The sequence below is a fragment of the Panthera tigris genome, chromosome D3, assembly GCF_018350195.1.
Source record: "Panthera tigris isolate Pti1 chromosome D3, P.tigris_Pti1_mat1.1, whole genome shotgun sequence".
Classification (NCBI taxonomy): Eukaryota; Metazoa; Chordata; class Mammalia; order Carnivora; family Felidae; genus Panthera; species Panthera tigris.
In genome coordinates this window covers 93,058,349-93,081,794 of record NC_056671.1, presented here as the reverse complement: position 1 = coordinate 93,081,794, position 23,446 = coordinate 93,058,349, and the positions used below count along the sequence as shown (strand labels likewise).

The 23,446-nt window shown below is 45.1% G+C and overlaps 1 protein-coding gene across 10 annotated transcripts in view; it reads right to left on the bottom strand.

Moving 5' to 3' along the window:
• The window catches only part of ATP9B (ATPase phospholipid transporting 9B (putative)), a 250,847-nt gene that overhangs the window by 143,504 nt on the left and 83,897 nt on the right, over positions 1–23,446 (bottom strand). For all 10 annotated transcript variants that reach the window (XM_042961538.1, XM_042961540.1, XM_042961539.1 and 7 more), the window contains one exon: positions 15,293–15,387. In XM_042961538.1, the coding sequence (XP_042817472.1) occupies positions 15,293–15,387 (95 nt within the window). The remainder of the gene's footprint in view (positions 1–15,292; positions 15,388–23,446) is intronic.

The window sequence follows — 23,446 nt, the reverse complement described above, 5'->3', positions numbered from 1 at the left end:
TTCAGATTCTGTGTCTCCCTCTCTCTCTGCCCCTTCTCTGCTCATGTTCTGTCTCTCTCTGTCTCAAAAATAAATAAAAACATTAAAAAAAAAAAAAAAAGAACACAAGGTCTGTATTCAGCAAAGAATTCAATCAACAGACTAATTCTGGGACACCTGGGTGGCTCAGTCAGTTAAGCATCCAACTCTTGACTTCAGCTCAGGTCACGATCTCACAGTTTGTGAGAAGCACGGAGCATGCTTGGGATTCTCTTTCCCTCTCTCTCTGCCCCTCCCCCACTAGCACCCTCTCTCTCTCTCAAAATAAATAAGTAAACTTTAAAAAAAAAAAAAAAAAGGATTAATTCTGAGATGACCAGATCAGAATTAAGAGATGAGAATTTCACAGCAATTATAACATCTCAAAGACTTAAAGAAAAATATTCTCCTAAACAATAATCAATGTGAAACCAAAGCACACACACAAAAATTACATTTAAGGAAAAAGAACCAAATGGAAATTCTAGAATTAAAAAAATACGACACCTGAAATAAGTTTATTAGACGGGCTTAGCAGATTGGGGATGACAGAACAGAATCAGTCAATTCAGGGAGAGATCAAGGGATAATGTCTCTGAAGACACAAAGGAAAAAGATCTAGAAAAGAATATGGTCACAGCACCACTGGCAGAATATCAAGAGGTCTAACATGCTTATGCCTGGGATCCTGGGAGGAGTGGAGAAAGAACGAAGGAAACCTATGAAGAAGTAATGACTAGAAACATGCTAAATATGTTAACAGCCCAGACAGATTAAAGAAGCCGAGAAAAACCCTACACAGATTTTAAAACAAAACAAAACAAAAAAACAATAACAACAACACTAACAACAACATCAAAAAACAAAGACACGCTGCCAAAAAAACAAAGAAAGGAAAATCTCACAAATCCATAGAGAAAAATGACATATTACACACAGGAACAACGATCAAAGTAATGCTGATTTCTCATTAGAAATAATGGAAGCAGGAGACAGTGGAACAAAATATTTAAAGCGCTACAAGGAAAAACACAGGTCAACCCAGAATTCCACATTCAGCAAAAATATCTTTTACCGAAACAGCTGAAATAAAGAGATTTCAGATCAATGAAAATGAGACTTCACTATCAGCAGACATACACTACAAGAAATATTAACAGAAGGGAACTGTTTAGGCGGCAGGGAAATGTTATGCAGTAGAAACTCAGCCTTTTGGAAGGAACGGTGAAGAACAGAAATGATAAACAGCAAAAGGAAAACAAAAATGCTGTTTTTCCACTTCATATTTCTTTAAAATACAAGTGAAACATTGGAACAGCTTACGTGCAGATATAATGCATATAAAAAGTATATGAATGCATATGAATGTAGATGCGTGCAGAAAAGGCACAATACACTTTCAGAAGAAAGGACAGGGTGAGTTCTTACACTTTATGTCAGGTGACACAATTTTACCTTTTTACAAGACACTTTTAGTTATGTGTGTATTGCAATCTCCAGCGAGTAGGAAAAGAGAAAGAGCTGAATGAAAATCCAATAGATAAAATAAAACAATTGTAAATACATTCACCTAAACTAAAACTGACACACGGCTGCCCGGCCCGTGAGGGAGGGTCAGGAAAGGAGAGGGAGGGGGGACTGCCGGCCAAGGTCTCTGAAGAGCAGTGGTGGCCAAAGTGGTGGAAGAATCATCCTTCCACAGGAGAAGAAACAATTCTTGAACATCGTAACCGATCAGAGGGAGGGGACATAAATACCAAGACGGGTAACACTGTTCATTTATTGGTGGAAAATAGAAGGAATTTCCATTTGATGTAAGGACAGACTGTCTGCAGACAGAGGCGGGCGGACGAGAAGCCGCGAGAGGGCGGACCAGACTGAAAGCATGGACGCGGACGAGGGCGGCAGGTGATGGCAGACAGTCACGAGGGCTATGGACTTGCTTTCTGGCCTGCGGTGATGGCCTCACAGGTGCAAGTGTGTGCAGTTTCATTATGTGCAATTTACTGCCTGCTGACTTGGCCTCAACATCACAGAAAACACACACACAAGATGACCGCAGGCAGCATAAGGACCAAGGAGAAACGACAGTCACCGAGGGGTGTTTCTCATCTCTGGCCTTCGCGCTCAGAGAGAACAATTCACCTTCCAGTCCTGTCTGCCTGCTTCTACTTCAGCAGTCATGTCATTCTAAGTGGTCTCACTTTCCACTTGGTCTTTTTTGGCAGCTTCTGTTCAGACTGTGGTATCCTCTCAGATTTCTTAAAATATATTAGAGATTCGTATTTACTCGCTTCTCTTCCCGGAAGACCTAGTTAAGCTAGGCTTGTCAGCTCTCCTCTCCCAGTAGGAGCCCCAACTGGCGGGCTTAAAGAAAATATTCTTGGGGCATCTAGGTGGCTCAGTCAGTTAAGCGTCTGACTTCAGCTCAGGTCATGATCTCACAGTTGGTGTGTTTGTGCCCTGCGTCGGGCTCTGTGCTGACGGCTCAGAGCCTGGAGCCTGCTTCGGATTCTGTGTCTCCCTCTCTCTCTACCCCTCCCCGACTAGTGCTCTGTCTCTCTGTCTCTCAAAAATAAATAAATGTAAAAAAAAAAAAAAAAAAAAGAACAGAAAAGAAAGAAAATATTCTTTAGCAAAAAACAAGCAACAGTCTAAAATGTTACGGCTTCTTTCATTTCTAGAAAACGTATTATTTTGCTGCTTACATTTATCTCCTACTTTAATTTCAACCCAGGTGAGTGGGGAGCACACAAGTCTTCAAGCAGCCTAGAGTTACTTGAACCACAAGTGTGCAAGAACTGATTCTAATAAAAGTGGTAACCATAACAACTCCAGAGGGAGCATCCCGTTCTAAGGGCAGCAAAATCCTCCGAGAGAGCTAACTGGGAAGTGTCGGTGCACACGGCCCAGTAGGAAGTACGACAGCAACTCAGAGAAACTCACCAGAAAACGGAAGGAAGAGACGGTGTGGCGGAGACTCCTGTTAAAGACAGGACTTTCAGGCTTTCGCTGGGCACATGGCGCCACTGAAGGACCCTCCCTCCCTCCCTCACCCCTCTTTCCAGCTCTCACCACGTGGGGCAGAGCACAAGGAGCAGGGGTGGGTGCGTGCCGTAAGGCCCACAGGCCCTCTCCCCGCCCCTGCCCTCCCCTCCTGCTGGCGAGGCTGGAGGGGAGCAGTCACGTGGGACACAGGCGAGGGTCACATGTCAATGACGACAGAGCTGCCCTCTCAGCCTCGGACCACCGACCTCTGGGCTGGTGAGTGAGGGGGAAAAACCTCTCTCTTCTAATTTGTGGTGTATCGGTTCGGGAAGCAGAAACCGCTCTAGATCTCAGGGGCAGAAAGGGGTTTGCTTGCTAGATGGAATGGGACACTTCCAAACACACCCGGAGGGATGAGACTCATGACTGAACCTCCCAAGATGACTCTGAGAATGTTACCAGAACGGTCCTCCGCGGAAAACACCCTTGCAACCGCAGAGTTCAAGAGACACCCTGGAGCCGGACCCCAGGGTGAGGGGGACATGACTACACCACAGCTGCCACTTCTGCCCGCGACGCCGAGGGCGGCCCCTGCCGGTGCAGAACTGCCAACGGGGCAGAAGGAGACCCCTTCCTCTCCTGCCCTGTAACTTCTTCTGAGAGTCTGCCGAACCTGGGAAAGCTCACTCACATACCTTCATCAGGGCCTGGAAAACACGCACCGATGCATTTTCACGTTTCTAGAGAACAGAGATGCTCCGCTGGATGAAGGGTGAGCACAGCAGCTCACCACAGCGGGTCGGCTACTGCAGCTTAGAGTATACGTTAACTAATAGAAAGTTATTTTCAAGTTAATTAAGTCAAGCTGGTTTGCACAAGAAAAAACACATCGTGTCACAATTGTAGACTTAGGGAGATACGACAAGAATGCCTAGCAAGCAGCCAAGCGGCTCCTGGGAGAAGGCGCGTCTGGGAATCCTTCCTCATTTCAGCATTACGCTGTGGAAATATTTTTCAAAACGTGAAGCTCGCGTACAACAGACTACCTTCTGATACATGGAGATCGAGAGCAACCCCAGCAACAATCCTCACTTCTACATGCACATGAACATTCAGAGGAATGCCTTTCATCTAGTATATTAGACATCAAATGACTGAATAATGGCACAATAATGAGAATGTCATTCGAAGCTTTTCACGATAATTTAAAAATCATTCTGAAGTTTTCAATAATGTAGGAAAGCCTCTGCTATCAGGTCAAGGGCAACATTTGTTCGCATTACTTAAAGGTCATTAAAATACATCCTTAATCATAACATGTGGTTCATTACAAATAAAATTGCCTTTCGTTCAATAAAACTAATTAAATGTAAATGGTGTTGTTTACTGCTACATAGATCTTTTGGAATAAATCAGCAAGTCATGATTTATTGTGACCTCGTTGTTGTTAATAAATCCGCCTGATCGCAAAAGCCAGAAACATGTTTCCCGAATGTGTATGGGCGCCTGAAGCATGCCTTCTAGACGCCTGTGCGGCCGCGAGAAGAGACCCTGCCTATGCAGGGCTGGCAGCACGGCTAGGGCGAAACGGCTTGTTCAAGCCGTTAATGTCTGATCACATCAGGTGACCAGGGGATACGACAGAACCGGACAGGTTATTCTTGGCGGTGTCCTCAGTTCTGCAAGAAAAGCTCTAAGGTTTGCAGGGTCACTTCCTCTTAGTGTCAGGATGCTCGACTGACGGGTGTCACAAACCGTGATGACATCGCATACCCCAAATCCATCACGTTAGACACAGAAAAGTCAAAGTGAGTGGCAGTCAGGGGAGGTGTATTAATGGGGAAGCTATTAATGGAAAAACCAAATCGTCTTGCCTGAATCCATAATGAAACTAGAGCTTTTTCCCTATGAAAAAAAAATCTATACAAATATGCCAAATTATACGAAGCTACAAATTTAAACTGATTGATATACCAGAAATTCAGTTAAGCTTTCCTTTTTTCTAGGATATACTGCTTTTTGGTTTTACGGTCATAACAGAACTCCAAATGCTTTCATTTTACTACACCGTTACTTTACTTAAATGCTTAATCACATTCTCTATCAAAGTGCATCAACCATAAAATTTTAAAATTAGCATTATCTGAACCGCATGCTACAACTCTGTAACTGCCCTTGAAATGTATACCCGTGTGTCACTGATAAAAATGAGGAGCACATCCTTGTGATCTTGAGCGTAACAAAATGTCACCTCCCGTGGATCACGGCACACGGGACACGCAAAGGTACAGACGAGGACACAATAGGATTTTACCTCCTCTCCCGACACACGACTTACACACAGAACTGCCAACGGCCAGAAGGAGAGCCCCTCCTCACCTGCCCGGCAAATTCGCGTGAGAGTCTGTTGAACCTGGGGAAGCTCACTCTCCCGAGTGCACGCGTGCACCCGTGTGCCCTTCAACCGCCTACACGCCCGTGCCATCGCCCCATCACACCCTCTGCAGGGCTGGCGATTCCGCCCCTGGCCTCCGCCACGGCTCATCCGCTTTCCTAGAATTCTGCGTTAACACCAGTACCCCAGGTACCCTCGTTTGTTTGCCTTACGTTTGGCTTTGCTTTCAGGCACGTTCTGTCTAATACAGGTTCTAACTTCACACTTTTCTTTCTACCTCACTTAGCAAAATTATAAGGCCGCTACAGATGAGTATTTAGCGCAGGCGTTCCCAACCGTCCACGCGGGTGACTCGAGAATTCTTGCGAAGGAGACTCAGCGGGCAAGACTCGGGGTGGGGCCCCCACGTGGGCCAGGCAGCAAACAGAAATCCCTCCCGGTCGGTTGGCGTTCACGATCTGCTTCTCCCCCGCTTAACCCTGGAGAGTTTACGGAGGACGCAGGCTACAAAACAAGAGGAACGCGCGACGGAGAAATAGTGACACCCGCCAAGCAATCGGCTCGAATCGCATCAGAAAGTCAACAAGCCGCAAGAACATCTCGTGACAGAAACGAATCCATTCTAGCAAACAGTATGAGAAGCGTAAGCTAGATGTCCTAAGTAATAAGGTGACGGCCCAGCTGTCTTTTGCCACATTGAAGAAAAGCACAGCAAAGCAGACAGAAAACAGGGGAGTCTGAGCGAGCCCGGGAAAAAGCTGAGAAAGGAGGAGACCGCAGGGCGAATTTCCAGGCCCCGGCCCAGCACGACCGGGCCTTTTCACAGCGCGTGACACCAAGCAACACGTCTGACACTCCCTCTAACAACAATCCTGCAGCCACGCAGATTTCGGGATGGGATCCAACTCCCTTCTCTGTGAGGCTACGTGCAGGGAACGCCTGAAGAGGTATGACACCGCCAGTGCTAACGACAAGCATCGCTGTCCGCTCACAGGCACCGAGTCGGCAAGACAGCCTTCTGATCACAACCGAGCCTCCACAAGCATAGAGGAAAACATGTTTCCATATTTAGCATGGGAAGCTTAAAATATTTACGTGGCAAAAGGCACTGTAAAGCGAGAACTCGAGAAGCAGACTGGAAGGCGACGTTGGCAACAACGTGCCTGGCCAAGGTAGGGAGCGACGGGCGCGCTGCTATGCTGACGCGGGGATGGAAAGCTCGGAGACGGAGTGAGGGCAATTTTACATGTCTGCAAAAATAGCGAGCTATTCAGTACACGGCACTGCTGCCGTTGGTCAACAAGTTGTTTCCTTAAGTCTGATTTCCCACTCGCAGCTTGACTCAAAATAAATGCTCGCAGGACAGGAGATTTGATGTGTAAAGCGGGAATCGTCTTTAAATTGCAAATAGAATCATGGAGTAGAAACATTCAAAGCATAAAACCGAAGGCAGTAACCAATTTATTTTTTTTTCACGTTTATTCATTTTTGAGAGACAGAGAGAGACAGAGCATGAGCAGGGGAGGGGCAGAGAGAAAGGGAGACACAGAATGGGAAGCAGCTCCAGGCTCCGAGCCATCAGCACAGAGCCCGACACGGGGCTCGAACTCACGAACGGTGAGATCATGACCTGAGCCAAAGTCGGACGCTTAACCGACTGAGCCATCAGGTGCCTCTATAACCATTTTATTTTTAAAAACTGTTTTTATTGAAACATAACTAACATATAACATCATCCAAAGTCAAGGTATACAACATGCCAACTGGACATATTTGCCGCTGCAATAAGACTGTCACTGTAACAAGAGTGATGACCACGGCCGTGTCACGTGCGATAATCGGAAAGGCAGCCGTGGTGGCCATGCCACGTGTAATAATGAGCACAACAGCCATGTCACATGTGATAATGAGCACCGTGGCCACGTCATGTGTGATGATCAGCACCGTGGCCGGGTCACATGCGATAACGAGCACCGTGGCCATGTCACGTGTGATGACCAGCACCGCGGCCGCGTCACGTGCGATAATCAGCATGGCGGCCATGTCACACATGATAACCAGCACCACGGCCATGTCACGATCAGCACCGTGGCCATGTCACGTGTGATAACGAGCACTGTGACCGTGTCACGTGTGGTCATCAGCACCAAAGCCTGTTGGATAAGTAGCCATTTTAAAAAAGAACCACTTTAAAAAAAAAGAAAGAAAGAAAAGAATCACTTTTGCATTACCAGCAGGCCACTCTACAGATACAGTAGACTTTCGAAGGGACAAAAGAAACCATAAATGAAAAACATGGACGAGACTTAAGCAGAGTGGAAACTGATGCAAATGCTTCACAAGCTGCACACAAAGACCTCTAAAAACATACAACAGAAAAAGAGGCAAATATCACAGCACAAACTTATAAAAGATAAACATAAATTTGAACAAAATGCCATTTCCAGTCATCAGATGGGAGAAGACAGGTCAACCGACGGACAGATACACAGGAAATGCACACGCCGCTGCCGTCTTCGGGGACGTCTTGGCAAAAGAACCAAAATCCTTCAGATATGTCTGTCTTTTGATTTCTAACACCGTTTATAAAACGTCCAAGTGTTAACTTTCGTATTCACCAATACACACCAGGCTGGTCACTGAAGTTAGAATGTGTCAAGCACCACGCAGCCCTGAGCACTTGCAGAGACACACGTTTTCTAACATAAAAAGGAGACACAAAACATACCGTGGAATAAATATCCTAAGAGAAGAAAGTATGTGCAGAGCTATCCAACCACCCAAGTGCGTGGTGAGGAGAAGGGACAGGAGGGGCGCTGTCGGGAGTAACTTCTACCCAAATGTGAACGGCAGCCAACATTAACGAGTAAAATTATGATACTTTTCTATCCTTTTTATGATTTATATATTATTTTCAATGACATTACTGTCACAAGCAGCAAAAATTAATCTCCATTTCTTTTCCGCAACGAGTGCTAAGAGAAAGGGCCGGCTGGCCTGGAAGCCGTGAGGCAGGAGGGTGGCCCCACGCGTGTGCGCTCCAGGGCCCGTCCTCCTGGCATGTCTGTCCCTACAATGAGGAAATCCACCAAAAACAAAGACCCATTAATTTGGTGTTTTAAAATTTTATGCTTGATGACCCATGTTTTAATTATAATTTGAATTCTTTAAAAAAATTTTTTTTTAGGTTCATTTATTTTTGAGAGAAAGAGACAGCACAAGTGGGTTAGGGGCAGAGAGGGAGAGGGAGACACAGAATTCGAAGCAGGCTCCGGGCTCCGAGCTGTCAGCACGGAGCCCAACGCGGGGCTTAAACTCACAAACCATGAGATCATGACCTGAGCTGAAGCTGGATGCTTAAGCTACTGAGCCACCCAGGGGCCCCTGACTATAATCTGAAATGTCACATAGATCAGTTAGTCCACAGGCATTTATATCTCTCATTAAAAATTAATCAAGGACTTCTATAAGCTATGTTGCTGTAACTGGTATGAGACTTGCCCTCCCACCAAAAACATCGGGGAAATGAACAAAATAATGAGAAACAGTTGTTTTCAGACATGGGACGCAATGCTTCCGGAAGCACCCCTGGGTGGCCAGCTTCCTGCATAAGTGGAGTTTTCCACCCCCACAAAGTGAAGGGGAAGCCAAGCCCACAAAGGTAGTCTTCTTAAATTTAGGGACAGAGACCGGAGCTCAGGGGGGCAGGGCAGTTAGCATCTGCAAAACCCCGAGAGGGAGACGAGGTGGAAAGGACCAGAGGCCCCTGCGCTGAGCTCACGGAGTGCACCGCTGGTGCCACCGCTCGCCTGGCTGGGGGGAGGGAGCTCTGGCCAGGCAGAGCGCACCCAGAGAGCCCTAGCCAGAACCAGCCCCAGAGATGACACAGATTGGGGGAGAGACCAAGTCTGACCGGCCAGCCACTCAGAGGCATCTGTGAACAACCAAGAATTTTCATGGTTATCCCAGAAAGACCAGGCCCTTGTAGTAGGATTATACCAGCATCGCAATAAAGGGGATTCGAGGCCCACCCCGGGAAAGTTTAACAAGCCTTGAAAAGATCAAGTTTATTCACAGGCTGCTAAACTAAGAAAATAAAATCAATGGTTTTGAAAAAAGAAAAAAATATGACATTTATTATATCCAGCATCCATTATAAAATTATCAGACATGCAAAGAGGCAGGAAATTGCGACCTGTAACAAGGAGTAAAAATGAAAACTAGAAACATACCAGGAAACAACAGAGACAATGGATAAAGAATAAGTGTTAGAAACTGCTGAGCGATTTAAATGAAACTAAAAACACATCGGGAGAGAGGGAAAAAAAGCTATTTAAGCAATAACAAAAAGAAGAGAACCACCTGGAACTTCCAGATATTAAAAATAGAATATTTGGAATAAATAATTCGCTGGACAGCCTTAACAGAAGACTCGATACTGCAGAAGATAAGATTAGTGAATGTGAAGACAGAGCAACAGAAACTATCAAAACCGAGCCACAGAAAAGAGCACGAGAGTGCCAATGGACTGTGGGAATAACGAGTGGTCTCCCACACAGGTCGTTCAGGCCCCAGATAGAGGGGTTGGGCAGAAAGGCACGAAAAATAAAGAGTAAAAGTTTTTGAAATTGGGGGAAAAAAACCACAAACCACAAACCCGAAGCAAGACCAATCAGACGCATCACTCACGAATTCCTCAAAGAGCGCCCTGAGGAAGAAAAGACAAAGAGGAGACAGAAGGGTTGCAGAGTGTTTCAGAACGACGTATGCCATGAGGCAGAGCAGAGACAGCTCCGAGATGACAGCAGAGACCAGAAAAACTGTCAAACAAAAACTTGAAAAACGTCTCCCAAAAATGAAGGTAAAATAAAAACATTTTTCAAGCAAAAATTCTCACAGTTAATCAAGCAGACTTCTCCATGACGTACTGAAAAGTGTTTTGAGTTGCAGGAAAATGACACTGAATGGTAAGTTGGACCCACACACAGGAAAGAGGGCTGTGGAACTGGTAAATGTGCAGGAAAGTGGAAAAGATGGGTTTTATTTTTTAACATGGGTTTTATATTCTTAACATGCTTGACTACTTTAAGCAAAAATATATCCATTTCATTGTGTGGTCTGTAACACGCAGAAGTAAAACACATGACATGGTAACACAAAAGACAAGAGGAAGGAAGTAGAAGTCTACTGTGCAAGTTTCTTAAATTACAGATGAACTGGTATAACACCAGTGGAGAGAGACGCTGGTGGGTGAGGAACATGCTGGAAACCACGGAACAACCACTACAAATAGAACCAACTGTTACAGCTGATAAGTCAATAATAGTAAGTAAACAAAAATCTAAAATAATACCTAAAGACGCAAAAAAGGAACATAGAGATGGGATAAGTAGAAAATAAACAGCAAGATAATTGCCTTTACCTCAACCATTATTAGTATTATTAGGGTAAATGTATGCATTAAGAATGCAACAACAGTCAGTAAGTAAAAAAGCAACATCTACTTCTATTATGTTAATAAGAAACCCACTCCATATATAAAGAAATAGACACTATAAACATAAAAGCATGGAAAAAGATATGCCATGCAAACACCAATCAAAAGAACACTAGAACCACCATATTAACATCAGACAGAGCAGATGTCACAACACAGCATACCATCACACATAATGAAAAAAGGTCAATTCACCAACAAGATGAAATAATTCTGAGTGTGTACCTAACAGCGATGCCCCAGAGTACATCAGACAACTGATGGAATTCAAAGGAGAAAGAGTGTATCTTAAAATTCTTGTTTCATTAATTAAGAGAACAAATGGCAGAAAATAAGTAAAAATATACAACATTTAAACAACAGTTTCCATCAACTTGGCCCAATGAGCACTTACAGGATATCCACAGAGCAGGAGAACACAATCTGTACCCGGAAAGAGCACGTGCCGGGTCATGTCACGAGTCCCAACTTGTACCAAAGGACTGAGACAAAACATAACGCGTTTAACGAACATAACATGGTTAAATAACAACTAAATTACAAAGGACATCAGGAAAATCCCTGACTACAAGGTAAGTAAACAATGTTTCCAAGTAAACAAAGGATGAGAAGAAATCCCAAAAGACCTAGAAAACATTTTAACAAAAACATAATAAAAATATAGTATGTAAAATTTGTGTGATACAGGTTAAGTAACGCTTAGGTGTGTTACAGCTAAAGGCTTATAACAGAAAATAGCAATGTAAAAATCAAGTTTACTTCCACTTTAAGAAGGTAACAAAGAATAAAAAACTGAACACAAACTAAGTGAGAATGAAGGGAATAAATATCAGAAAGAAATAAGTAATACAGAAAATAAACCAACAATAAAGATGATCAAAGACACCAAAAGCAAGTTCTTTGAAATATGACTAAAATCAATGAGCCTCTGATGAGACTGGACTGACTAGGAAGAAAAGATATAAATTACCAATACTGACGATGCAAGGGGGATCCTACAACCACTAAAAAATAGTGTAAGAGAAGGGAAAAATGGGTGATGGGCATTGAGGAGGACACTTGTTGGGATGAGCACTGGGTGTTGTATGTAAGCCAACTTGACAAAATAAATTGTATTTTTAAAAATAATAAAAATTAAAAAAATAAAAAATAGTAACAGATTTTGAATTTTATACCATTAAATTTGGCCACTTATATGGAACAGATAATTCTTCCACAAACATAAATTTCCAATGAATAATAAATCTGATTAACTCTACTATCTACTTTAGAAATTCAATTCATAATTACCTCCCCACCAAGTAAACTTGTAGCTCAGATAGTTTCAAGGCTGAATATGTCCAATAATAAAAACGAATGACACCAATCTTACACCAACTATTTCAACAAATACAGGAGGCAAAAAAACTTCCCAACTCATCTTATGAGGCCAGCTCACCCCTAGGTAACAAACCAAAGGCATTACAACAAAAGCAAAACAAAATACAAATTTTTCCAGTCCATGTCAATCATCGTGTTAACAGATAACAAAGAAAAACCATATGATCATGTCAACAGACAGAAAAGCTTCTGAAAAATCCAATACCCGTTCATAATAAAACGTCTCAGGACGTTCTAGGAATAGAAAGAATTTCCACAGCCCGATAAGGGGAATCTTAAAAAAGCCTACAACTACCATCACAAATGATGTTAAGAAGCTACGTGTTCCCCAAGAACGGAGAGAAGTACGGTTTCATCACTTCCGTTCAACAATGCAATTAGCGATCGCAGCCAGTGTGATACCGCAAGTAAAAGAAAGAGAAGGCTGTACGTGCACACTTGCATAAAAGAGCTATAGTGTCTTCTTTGCACATGGCGTGATCAGGTAGAAAGAACATTCTAGGGAATGACACAAAAGTCACTAAAAAGGCACGCACAGACATTTCACCAAAGAGGATACGGAGATGGAAAACGAGCACATGAAACAATGTTCCACGTTACTAGCCGTTACGGAAATGCAAACTACAATGAGGCGTCTGTCACTACACACTTACGGAAATGACTAAAGCAAAAAAATAAAAAAAAATATATGACCCCACCAAATATTAGCAAGGCTGTGGAGAAACCGCAGCAATCATGCACGGCCGGTGGGGGTGTTTGATGGCACAGCCACTGAAAAGCAGGCTGGCGGGTTCTGCATGCACACTTTCCCACACATCCCTGACTTGTGACTTAATGACTTCCTAGCTTCCCATTTGTGCCTGCCCCCTGTGGAGTGGGCAAAGCTCACTCCATATCCTACGGAATTTAAATAAACCATCCCAGAACATTGAGAATCAACAGACTGGAAACAAATCATCCGAGTGGTGCGCCACCTGGCACTGACTGAGAAACTGATCCAGAACAGTAGTCTCGACAATTTTCCAAAACAACTTCTGACCCGGGGAACGATGGAGACCACAAGATGTACTGAGATGATACCAGAGATATAAGAATATTTCCGTGTCTAAACAGGGAAGAATTAAAAACAGCACACACTTTGCATACATCTGGTTTCATCAATTCAATACTACACGCACATGAGTGTATATAAAATTCTAACTGGCAAACACCAACACAAAAATGGGCAGGAGAGAAGGGCCAACAACGAAATAAAGACAAATTTCTAGTGAACACGTGGTGCAAATTTCCAACTGAATTAGTATCCAAAGACGTACAAATTAAAACAATGAACTGTCCAAATTTTCTCTAAGAAACGGAGATTTTTTTCTTCACTATTTAAGTGTTCTGAAGCACGGTCACCAGTAATTACACTCTGGTTACAGGAATATGGGCACGGCTCTTCTGAGATGACCTATGACCTATGACCTACTAGAGCGGAAGCCTAGGCACTCCTTCGCCCACACCCCTCTTCTACCTTTCACAATTTCTCTGAGAAAGGAAGACTTGCTACTTACATGCCTCCTCTTCACGTTCATATATTTAAAAAATACACATACTGGGGGCTGCCTACTTGGCCCACCCATGACAGAGGTGCACGATGTTAGCTGATGAAATGAGAGGGATCCTTCTCCAAGTCAGCAGTCAGGAAACCAAGATGTGGAGCGCCAACCTGGCAACCCGCACCCTCTCCTGTGGCACCCTTGGGGTAAGAATGGTTGTGTGTGTGTGTTTGTTTTAAAGGACTGCCAAAAAAAAAAAAAAAGAGAGAGAGAGAGAGAGAGAGAGAGAGAGAAAGTCAGAAGGAGAGGTTAAGTATGACAGACATATTATATGACCTGCATTATCACGTGACAATGAATGGACAGAACAAATAAGCAAATGCCCATTCGTGACAACAGGTTTTGGAAGACACAGATAAAACATATAAAAGAATGAATTTCAACCTAGGGAGCACCAAACATACAGGCAACCGAAAATACCTAAAGAAGCAAATACTTCCAAGTTTTACACACGCCACACACATTTAGTTCCCAAAAGGTCCAGTGTGCACAGGACGGGGAAGGTCAGTAACCGGAAACCACACGCAGTACAAGCAGCTATTCCTCTCCAGACCCGACCAATCTAAGGAAAGTGACCAAATCTATACTACCCAATCCCCTTCCGTTGACCAACAATTGCCCGAGTCAAAGGTCTTTCTTGGACCATCGCAAGTTTTCTTTAGTCTACGCTGGTTATGAGAAAATCACGTCAGAAGAACGAAGCTCCTCTCATTCAGATATATACTACATCTCGCACAAGCACCAAGCGGCCTCAACTGTGGTTTTGTTACAAAAAGATGTGTGCAGGCTTAGGAGAGCCTCAGCACTTGTGAGACCTGGCTGAAAATGCTGAAATCCAGAGGCACGGTTTCCTCCAATCCCAGCCCTGCCTACTCCCGGGAACAGAGGGGCACTGGGCGGAGACCGTGCGAGGTGCTGAGGGTGCGCTCCTCCTCCTCTCTGGGCCAAGAGACACCGCCACACGCCCCTTCCTCCCGAGGGAAGAAGCTTCTCCGCCGTCACAAGAACGGCGCAACACGAACCAGGCTCCACAAGGAGGCGAACTTCATCTGGGCTCCGAGGTCTGCCAAAACTATGGCAACCAGACCACTAGGGAGCCAGTTAGCAATCATGGACTCACTTAACCCGCCAGAAGTTCTCAATCTTAACGATTACCCAACTGAGAGGGTTTAAAAGTAAAAGACCAAAAGGAAAGGGAAAGTGAGAGAAAAGGAGAGAAAAGCGAGCAGGGCATGTGCTAAGACACCACAGAAACTATTTTGGCGTAATTTTCAACAATCCTTCGTTAGTAATAATAAAATTATTTTGAACAACTGTCAGGGCATTCAGTAAGCTAGCTGGTACACAGAAACTGTTTACTGCCCGGCAGCGAGCACGACACGTGAATGGCCCCGGAAGCGCAAGGACACTCACCCCCAAGGCTGGCAGCCTCTGCGTGCAGCTCACCGCCACCTTCAGCTTCCAGTCAGTTTCACCATCGAGCTGGTCAGTGCGAATAAAACACGAACCTTGGAATGAAAGAAGAAAGTTCCGGAGTTACAGGTACTTTAAGAGCACAATTCTCCGGTACAGTGGGATACAGAAATGATGCCTCTAGAGATTCACGGAAACAAAACTCCTTACAAGGCTTCATTTATTTGATTCACAAACGAGTGTGCAGAGAAGATCCAGGTCATTAACTGATCACTTACCTCCTACGTGCTGTTCTTGCCTATTAAGGCTTAGTATTAATTAGTGCTTTATTTTAGAAAACCTGCATTGACCATTCCCACCCTCAATTCATGTTCTGATGATAACAGAATATGCAAATACACAAAAATATCCCAAGAACGTGTGCCATAATGTTGCTAATAAATTATCTGATGTGCCACCATAAAACAGGTTCAGTAATAAAAGCACAGTTAAAATGTCAAAACCCAGGTAAGGTCTATCGTCATACGACCCTCTCAAATTTTAACATGAGAAAATATTAAACTACAAAATTCGATTTACCCTTGACCACTCTCACACCATTTCTCAGAACCTATCCTAAGACAGATAAACAAAAAATGACCGATGTGCCAGATGACCCTGTAACGTTATTTACGGTAACGAAAGGCTGGGAATCGGTGAATCAAAGGAGCACGAGCAGCAGGAAAACACAGGGCTCAGGTGGCAGACATGGAGGGAGGGGACAAAGGAAAGGGAGGGAGAGAGAGAACGAGAGAGAATGAGAAAGACCTCCATTTTTACTGGTAACGATCCCTTGGGTGCACATCGCCAGGTGAAGAAAGCGGGATGCAGATGCTGGGCGTGGAACAGCACCTTCCCCTGACAAGCCAGGTGGGGCAGGGAGGGGACGTGCAGGTGGGGACGTGGGGATGACATCTGCCACACCCGAGTGCCCCCCATTTTACACTGCTCGCTCTGAAACCATGTGTTTTACATAATTAAAAAAGCAAATTACACCAAACTTCTAAAAAGCAACCCCTAAAAACAAGCACGTAAAACGATACATCAGCAGTTTCATTACCAGATGAATTCCAGTGACTTCAGGTTTTTCAAAAGCCCACTTACAAAACACACTGGTTGTAGAAACCCACACCAGCATGCGTGTACCTTGGTGACTCACGACAAGGACCTGGTAGACAACTGCAACCTCCCGAGAAGACCCTGCACGTGCCCCGTCCCACACAGCCCTCCCTCCTTGTAACTCTACCGTCACTCGCGCTTCTTGCTTTGATTGAGAGTCTACCCCCCAAAGCCCCCTCAAGACACTACAGCCGAGCCTTGTCCGTTCTGGGCACATCTTCCAAGTCACATTTCATCTACAGGCCCTCCCTGCTCTCCCTCTAAATTGTCTACTGAAAGGCCCCGTTTGCATCTCACTGACCGAACACTCATGATCCAGGCCAACCATCTCCCCTCCACCTGGGGGTCCCGTAACCCCAGCTCCTGCACCCGGAGCCCAGCTCACACTCCAGGGACCATCAGAACTGCTGCCCGACTTCCATCCAGAGGCACCGTGTCCAGGCTCTGCTCTGGTTTGATGCCAACAGGCCCTTTGTGCTCAACGCCCATACCCACGCCTACACTACAGGTCGAAGAAAACAGAAGTCTTTCCTTCCTTCTCAGAATAAAGAGCTAGAATAAAATGTAGAAAGAGAGGCATCCGCTCTTTGGATTCGGTCTTGTCACCTGGTGACACAGTTCCTGTAAGAAAGTATTGATTCCTTGTTGCAATTTATCCGCATTTCAAGACAATGAGTTGGCCGCCTGCCATCTTCACGAGACGACCAGTTAGGCACACGTGTGTGCGTGTGTGCGTGCGTGTGTGTGCCGGGTGACCTCCAATGCCGTTCCGCTCATTACAGAGTCTCAGGCTGATCCATTGTTGGAGCGGGGGAGACATCTGATTTTCAGAATTACCACATTATGAAGATTAAAATGTCCAGTGTTCAACAAAAATCCCAAGGCACACAAAGTAACAGCAGAGTATGGCCAATTTAAAGGGGGAGGGCTGCCAAACAACAGATACTGTCCCCGAAGAAGACCCGACGTCAGATCTACTAGACAAGGACTAGTCTAAAAGATGCTCAAAGTCAAGAAAATAATTATGAACAAGATGGAATCAATAAAAAGAGAAAACATAAAGAGAAAAAGGAAAAAAAAAAAAATCAACAGCTGAAAATTCAACACATATAATAATGTCAGTGAAAAATTCCCTGGGTAGAGCCCAAGGCAGACTTGAACAGGCAAAAGAAAGAATCGGTGAACCTGGAGACAAGGCAATAGAAACGGTCCAAAATGAGGGACAGAAAGAAAATGAGCTGAAACACCATGAACAGAGACTGAGAGACCTGTGGGACCCACCACTCAGCCCAGCATACACACAGTGGGAGTCCCAGAAGAAGAAGAGAGAAAGGGGCCAAGAGACTATCTGGGAAATAACTACTGAAAACATGTCATATGTGATACAAGACACAGATGTGAACACCTATGAAGCCCAAAGAAAGCCAAGTAAGATGAACTCAGACCCACTCTGAGACAAGTTCTAACCAAACTTCCAGAAGACCAAGAATCTTGAAAGCACCAAGAGAGAGGGGAATCATCACACCCAAGGGGCCCTCAGTAAGCTTATCTGCAGATTTTTCACCAGGAACTTTGGGTTTCAGAGAAAGTGCACAACACATTCAAAACAGTGTACGAAGACAGGCCCGTCACGTGTGACTCCTATATCCGGCAAGACTGTGCTGCAAAGCGAGAGGGAGATCAAGACGTTCCCAGACAGACAAACGCTGTGGGAGGTGGGGACCACCGACCTTTTCTGCAAGAACTGCTTGTTCCCGGGAGTAGGGCAGACGCAAGGACAGGACAGGAGACAGTCACTAGAGGCCGTGCGAGAACGAAGGTCTCGGGGCAGGCCAGCCCGCGGCAGGTTATAACACGAGGAGTATGGCCACAACAGTCTATAACTGCACTTGGTTTTCTACATGATTTCAGAGATTCATAAATCTGAAGAAAAGCAATCATTCCTCTAAAAGTTGAAATTATGTAACTTTGGCTTATAATTCCACATCTTGTTTTCTACGTACTTTGAAACACTATGAATGCACTCAAAATAATTTTTAGTTTATGCTTTTGGACACACAATGAATAAAGATGTAATTCTGTGACATCCACAAAGGGGTGGGGATGGAGTTGTAAGTGAGCAGATTCTTGTACGTTATCGAACTTAAGTTGGTACAAACTGAAATTCCACAATTGTGTCTTCAGGATGCTGAATGTCATCCCCGTGGTAACCGTAGCGAAAAAAGTTCTAGAATGGAAACAACAGGCAGTGAGAAAGCAATTTAAACACTTCACTACAAAACATTCACCAAAACAGAAAATAATACAGAAAGTGAGGGATCAAAAAGAGCTCTAAGGCACATGGGAAACCAACTGCGGTGAAAAAGTCCTTCTCCATCATTATGTTAAGATGTAAATGGGTGAAACTCTCCAAAAAGAGAGACGGGCAGAATAAGTGAAAACGCACAATCCAACCACATGCGGTCTGGAGGAGACTCCCTTGAGCTCCAAAGACACACAGAGGTCGAAAGAGGAAGGATGGTGAGAGATGTTCCGTGGGAAAGAGTATGGCAATTTGTCACAAGATTAAACACAGAATTAGCAAATGAGGCAGCAGCTCCACTCCTGGGGATAAACCCTTAAGAACTGAAAGCAGGGTCTCCAGAAGAGAAGCGTACTCCGGGTTTTACATGGTCACAGCATTATTCACAGGAGCCAAAACATGAGAAAAACCCAAGCGTCCACTGATGGAGGCGTGGATACGGAACACGTGCTCTGTACATACAGTGTAAGACATCGAGCCTTAAGGAAGGAAATTGTGCGATACGATGCAACATGGACGAACCCTGAGGACATTATGCTAAATGAAACCAGCCACACACAAAAAGACACATACTGCAGGAATCCACTCATATAAGGTTCTTAGAGGAGTCAAACCATAAAGACAGAAAGCAGAATGCCGTATGAGAGGAGGGGAGAACGAGGAGTCATTTTTTAAGGGATACAGAGTTCCTGCCCTACAAGGTGAAAAGTTACAGGGGCAGAGGACTGGTGTAGTTGCACAACAATGTGAATGTATTTAACATCATGAAAGCGTGCACTTACAAATGGTTAAGACGGAGTGACGCTGTGATTTATGAGAAATAAACATTTGGTCTTAGTCCACAATTTCTCACTCTCTGCTCCTAAATATCCTACCTGTTGAGAGTGATAAAGGTGTCTTTTGTTAATGAAGGAGACTTCTGGACCCCACTCAAGGGCGGGGCTGTTGCCAGGACGACCAACCATGTGATCAGAGGGTTGGAACTTCCGGCCCCACCCCCGACCTCTGTGGAGAGGGGAGGGGCTGGAGGCTGAATCAGCCAGTGGCCAAAGATCTAATCAACTGTGGCTATACAAAGAAGCCTCGGTAAAAATGCCAAAGGACCGGGTTCAGAAGCTTCTGGAGATTGGGAAGAGTGCTGTGCGGGGAGGGATGGAAGCCCCACAGCCTTTCCCCAGACCTGTCCCTATGTTCTCTTCCTCTGGTGGTTGATTCTTAGCCTTTGTCACCTCCTTGAGCCACCAGGTGAGCGGCAGTGTTCCCCTGAGTTCTGTGAGCCGTGGCAGCAAATCGCCAGTTGGTCAGAAGCACGAGTAACAAACAGCCTGGGACTTCCGACCGGTGTCCGAAGTCGGGGTGGGGGCATCTTACAGGACTGAGCCCTTACTGCGCAGGATCTGATGCTGCCTCCGGGTGGACAGTGTCAGAATCCGCAGGCACCCTGCAGGTGTCCGAGAACTGCCTGGGCTTGTGTGTGTGGGACCCTCCCTACCCCAACTTTGGAACCGGGTCCAAGAACTCTAAAAGAGATAATAAATTTTATGTTATGTGTATTTTAACACAATAACAAAAAAGATACATTTAAAAATTAAAAGCATTCACGAGCCTTGTAAAAAGGCTTACTGTAAAACAACAATAAGGTGGTGGGATGTGGTGAGAGAGCGCACACAGGTCAATGGAGCAGAACAGAGCCCAGAGTTAAGCCCCATAAACACAGCTTCAAGAAAGGAGCAAATACCGTGTCATCGGGAAATGGCGCTGGGAAAACCAACCAATGCCCCCTCCCCCACCTCCCGCCGAAAAACTGAATCTAGACGCAGACCTTACATCCCTCAGGAAAATCAACTCCAAATGGGACCTAAATGTAAAATACAGAACTATAAAAGTCCTGTAAGACAATATAGGAGAAAACCTAGGTGACCCCAGGTGTGGTGAGGACTTTTTAGATACCACACCAAAGAAACGATCCAAGAGAGAGATATGTGATTGGCCAGACTTTGGTAAAATTTAAAACTTCTGTTCTGCAAGACATTATCAAGAGAATTAGAAAACAAGCCACAGACTGGGAGGGCGAATGTTTGCAAAATATACATCTGATACAGGATCGTTATTCAACATATACAAAGAACTCTCCAAACTCAACAGCAAGGAAACAACTTGATTAAAAAATGGGCTGAAGCCCTCAACGAAGAAGATATACAGACGACAAGTAAGCACATGAAAGTCTCCACGTCATCCCATGTCATCAGGGATACAAGTCACAACCACAGGGAGACAGCAACCCACCCCTATTACAACGGCCCATGCCCGGGGCACTGACCAGGCCGAGTGCTGACGGGCTGTGGAGCCCCAGGAGCTCGTGCTCACCGCTGGTGCGAACGCAACATCGTGCAGCCACCGCAGAAGACAGCTTGCTGGCTTCTTGCAAAGCTAACCACAACCGTACTGTATAATCCAGCAGTACTGCTTGGCATTTACCCAAAGGAGGTGTGAACGTAAGTCAACACAAAAACCTGCACGTGCGTCTTATACCAGCTGCTTTCATAACTGCCAAAACTCGGAAGCAACCAGGGTGTCCTTCAATAAGTACACGAATAAACTGTGGTCCGTCCAGACAACCAAGAATTAGTCAGCACTAAAAAGAAATGAGCCATCAGGCCACGAAAGACACAGAGGAAATTGTCACGCACGTCACTCGATGAAAGAAAATCTGATACGGCGTTCTGGAAAAGGCAAAACTAAGGAGACCACAGAACGATCAGTGGTTGCTGAGGGATGAACAGACGGAGCACGAAGGATTTTTACAGACAGCATCACTAAGGAAAATACGCTGTACGATGCCATAACAACACATGTCTTTATACGTTTGTGCAAGTCGACAGAACACGAACCACCAAGAGTGGAGCCTCACGTAAACCCGGGGCTTTGGCTGGTGCAGGTGCATCTACGGTAACCGGTGCGCCACTCTGCTGGGGTGTGCTGACGACAGGGAGAAGCCATTCATGTGTGAAGGCAGGGCGCACACGGAAAATCTCTGTCCCTCCCTCGTTTGTAAACCTAAAACCGCTCTAAGACTATAAGGTCTGGGGGCGCCCGGGTGGCTCAGTGGGTTCAGCATCCAACTCTTGATCTCAGCTCAGGTCTGGACCTCAAGGTTGTGAGTTCAAACCCCTCACCGGGCCCCATGCTGGGCGTGAAGCCTACTTAAAAAAAAAGTCTGAAAATATATTTTAAAATGCATTCAGATTAGTACAGAATATATCAACCAAAACCTTGTACAGTTGATCCTTACACTTATACAAGAATTGTTTGAAAATAAGTACAGCACAATACAGTACTAGAAGTGTATTTTCTTTTCCTTATAATTTTCTTTCTTTTTACTTACAGACATTTTTTTTAACGTGTATTTGTTTTTGAGAGAGAGGGAGAGGCAGAGCACGAGTTGGGAGGGGAAGAGAGACAGAGAGGGAGCCACAGAATCCCAAGCAGGCTCCGGGCTCCGAGCTGTCGGCACAGAGCCTGACGTGAGGCTCGAACCCATGAACCGCAAGATCATGACCTGAGCCAAAGTCAGATGCTTAACTGACTGAGCCACCCAGGCGCCCCTCCTTATGATTTTCTTAATAACGTTTTTCCTCCAGCCTGCTTTACTTTAAGAACACAGTATACAACACATGCAAAATGTGTGGACTTTATGTTACTGGTAAGGACTCCCGCCAACAGCGGGCTATTGGTAGTTAAGTGTGGGGGAGTCCAAAGTCATACATGGGTTTTCAACTGCACAGGGGCGAGGCGGGGTAGGTGGTAGAAAGTGGCCCTGACCCTACGTTGTTCAAGGGTCAAGTGTACAAACATTCGATCTTTGCAGTAAAGAAACCCTGCGAGTAACCAGAACAGCAAGTAACCAGAACTGCAGAAGCCACACTTACGTTTACACTCGAGCACCTACAGAGGGAGACGCCTCCAGTTGGACCTTCCTCATACGTGGGTTCAGGGCCCCGTTCCCCTGACTCTCAGGGCTGCCCGCGCCCACAGACTTCACCGACGGCACCCGCGGGCTCTGGTGAGCGGCTGGCTGCATGCACGCTGCCTCCACAGCTCGCTGCGGCGGGTGCTGGCCAGGGCGCTTCCTCTCCACCTCAGCAGCCAACTTCATCAACAACCCACCTCACCGCCTTTCCCCTTTTATCCAGGAGACACCACGGCAAAACAGAAACGTTAAATAAAAGGTTTCCACAGTATTTTCAACCACTTCACTGGTACGGATGGCGTAACTTTAAGCGTCCCGAAGCTGCTTAGACTCAGACGGCAGAACCAGATGACAACAGCTGAGTTTTCTGACATCTAACAGACCCGTCAAAGGTCACTTACCCATAAAGCAGCTCAAATGACATGGCTATTTAACAGTTAAGTTGTTAAAATAACTTAAAATGGTTAAAATACACTATAGATGCTTACAATCAAAACAAAAATAAAACTGAATAGTGGTGGGAGGTTGTGAATAATGTTACGTTAAGAAGAACAGATTAACTGATAAAATGCAAATAAAGACCTGATGATGATTTTATAGGAAACGTCCGGAACTATTCACTGAGAACTGCTGACAGGGTGACAAATCAGCGCCACCAACTTGTACCGTAAGTCACAGGTACAGCTGTGCTTTTCCTCAACACAGGTTTCCACGCGATGCTGCC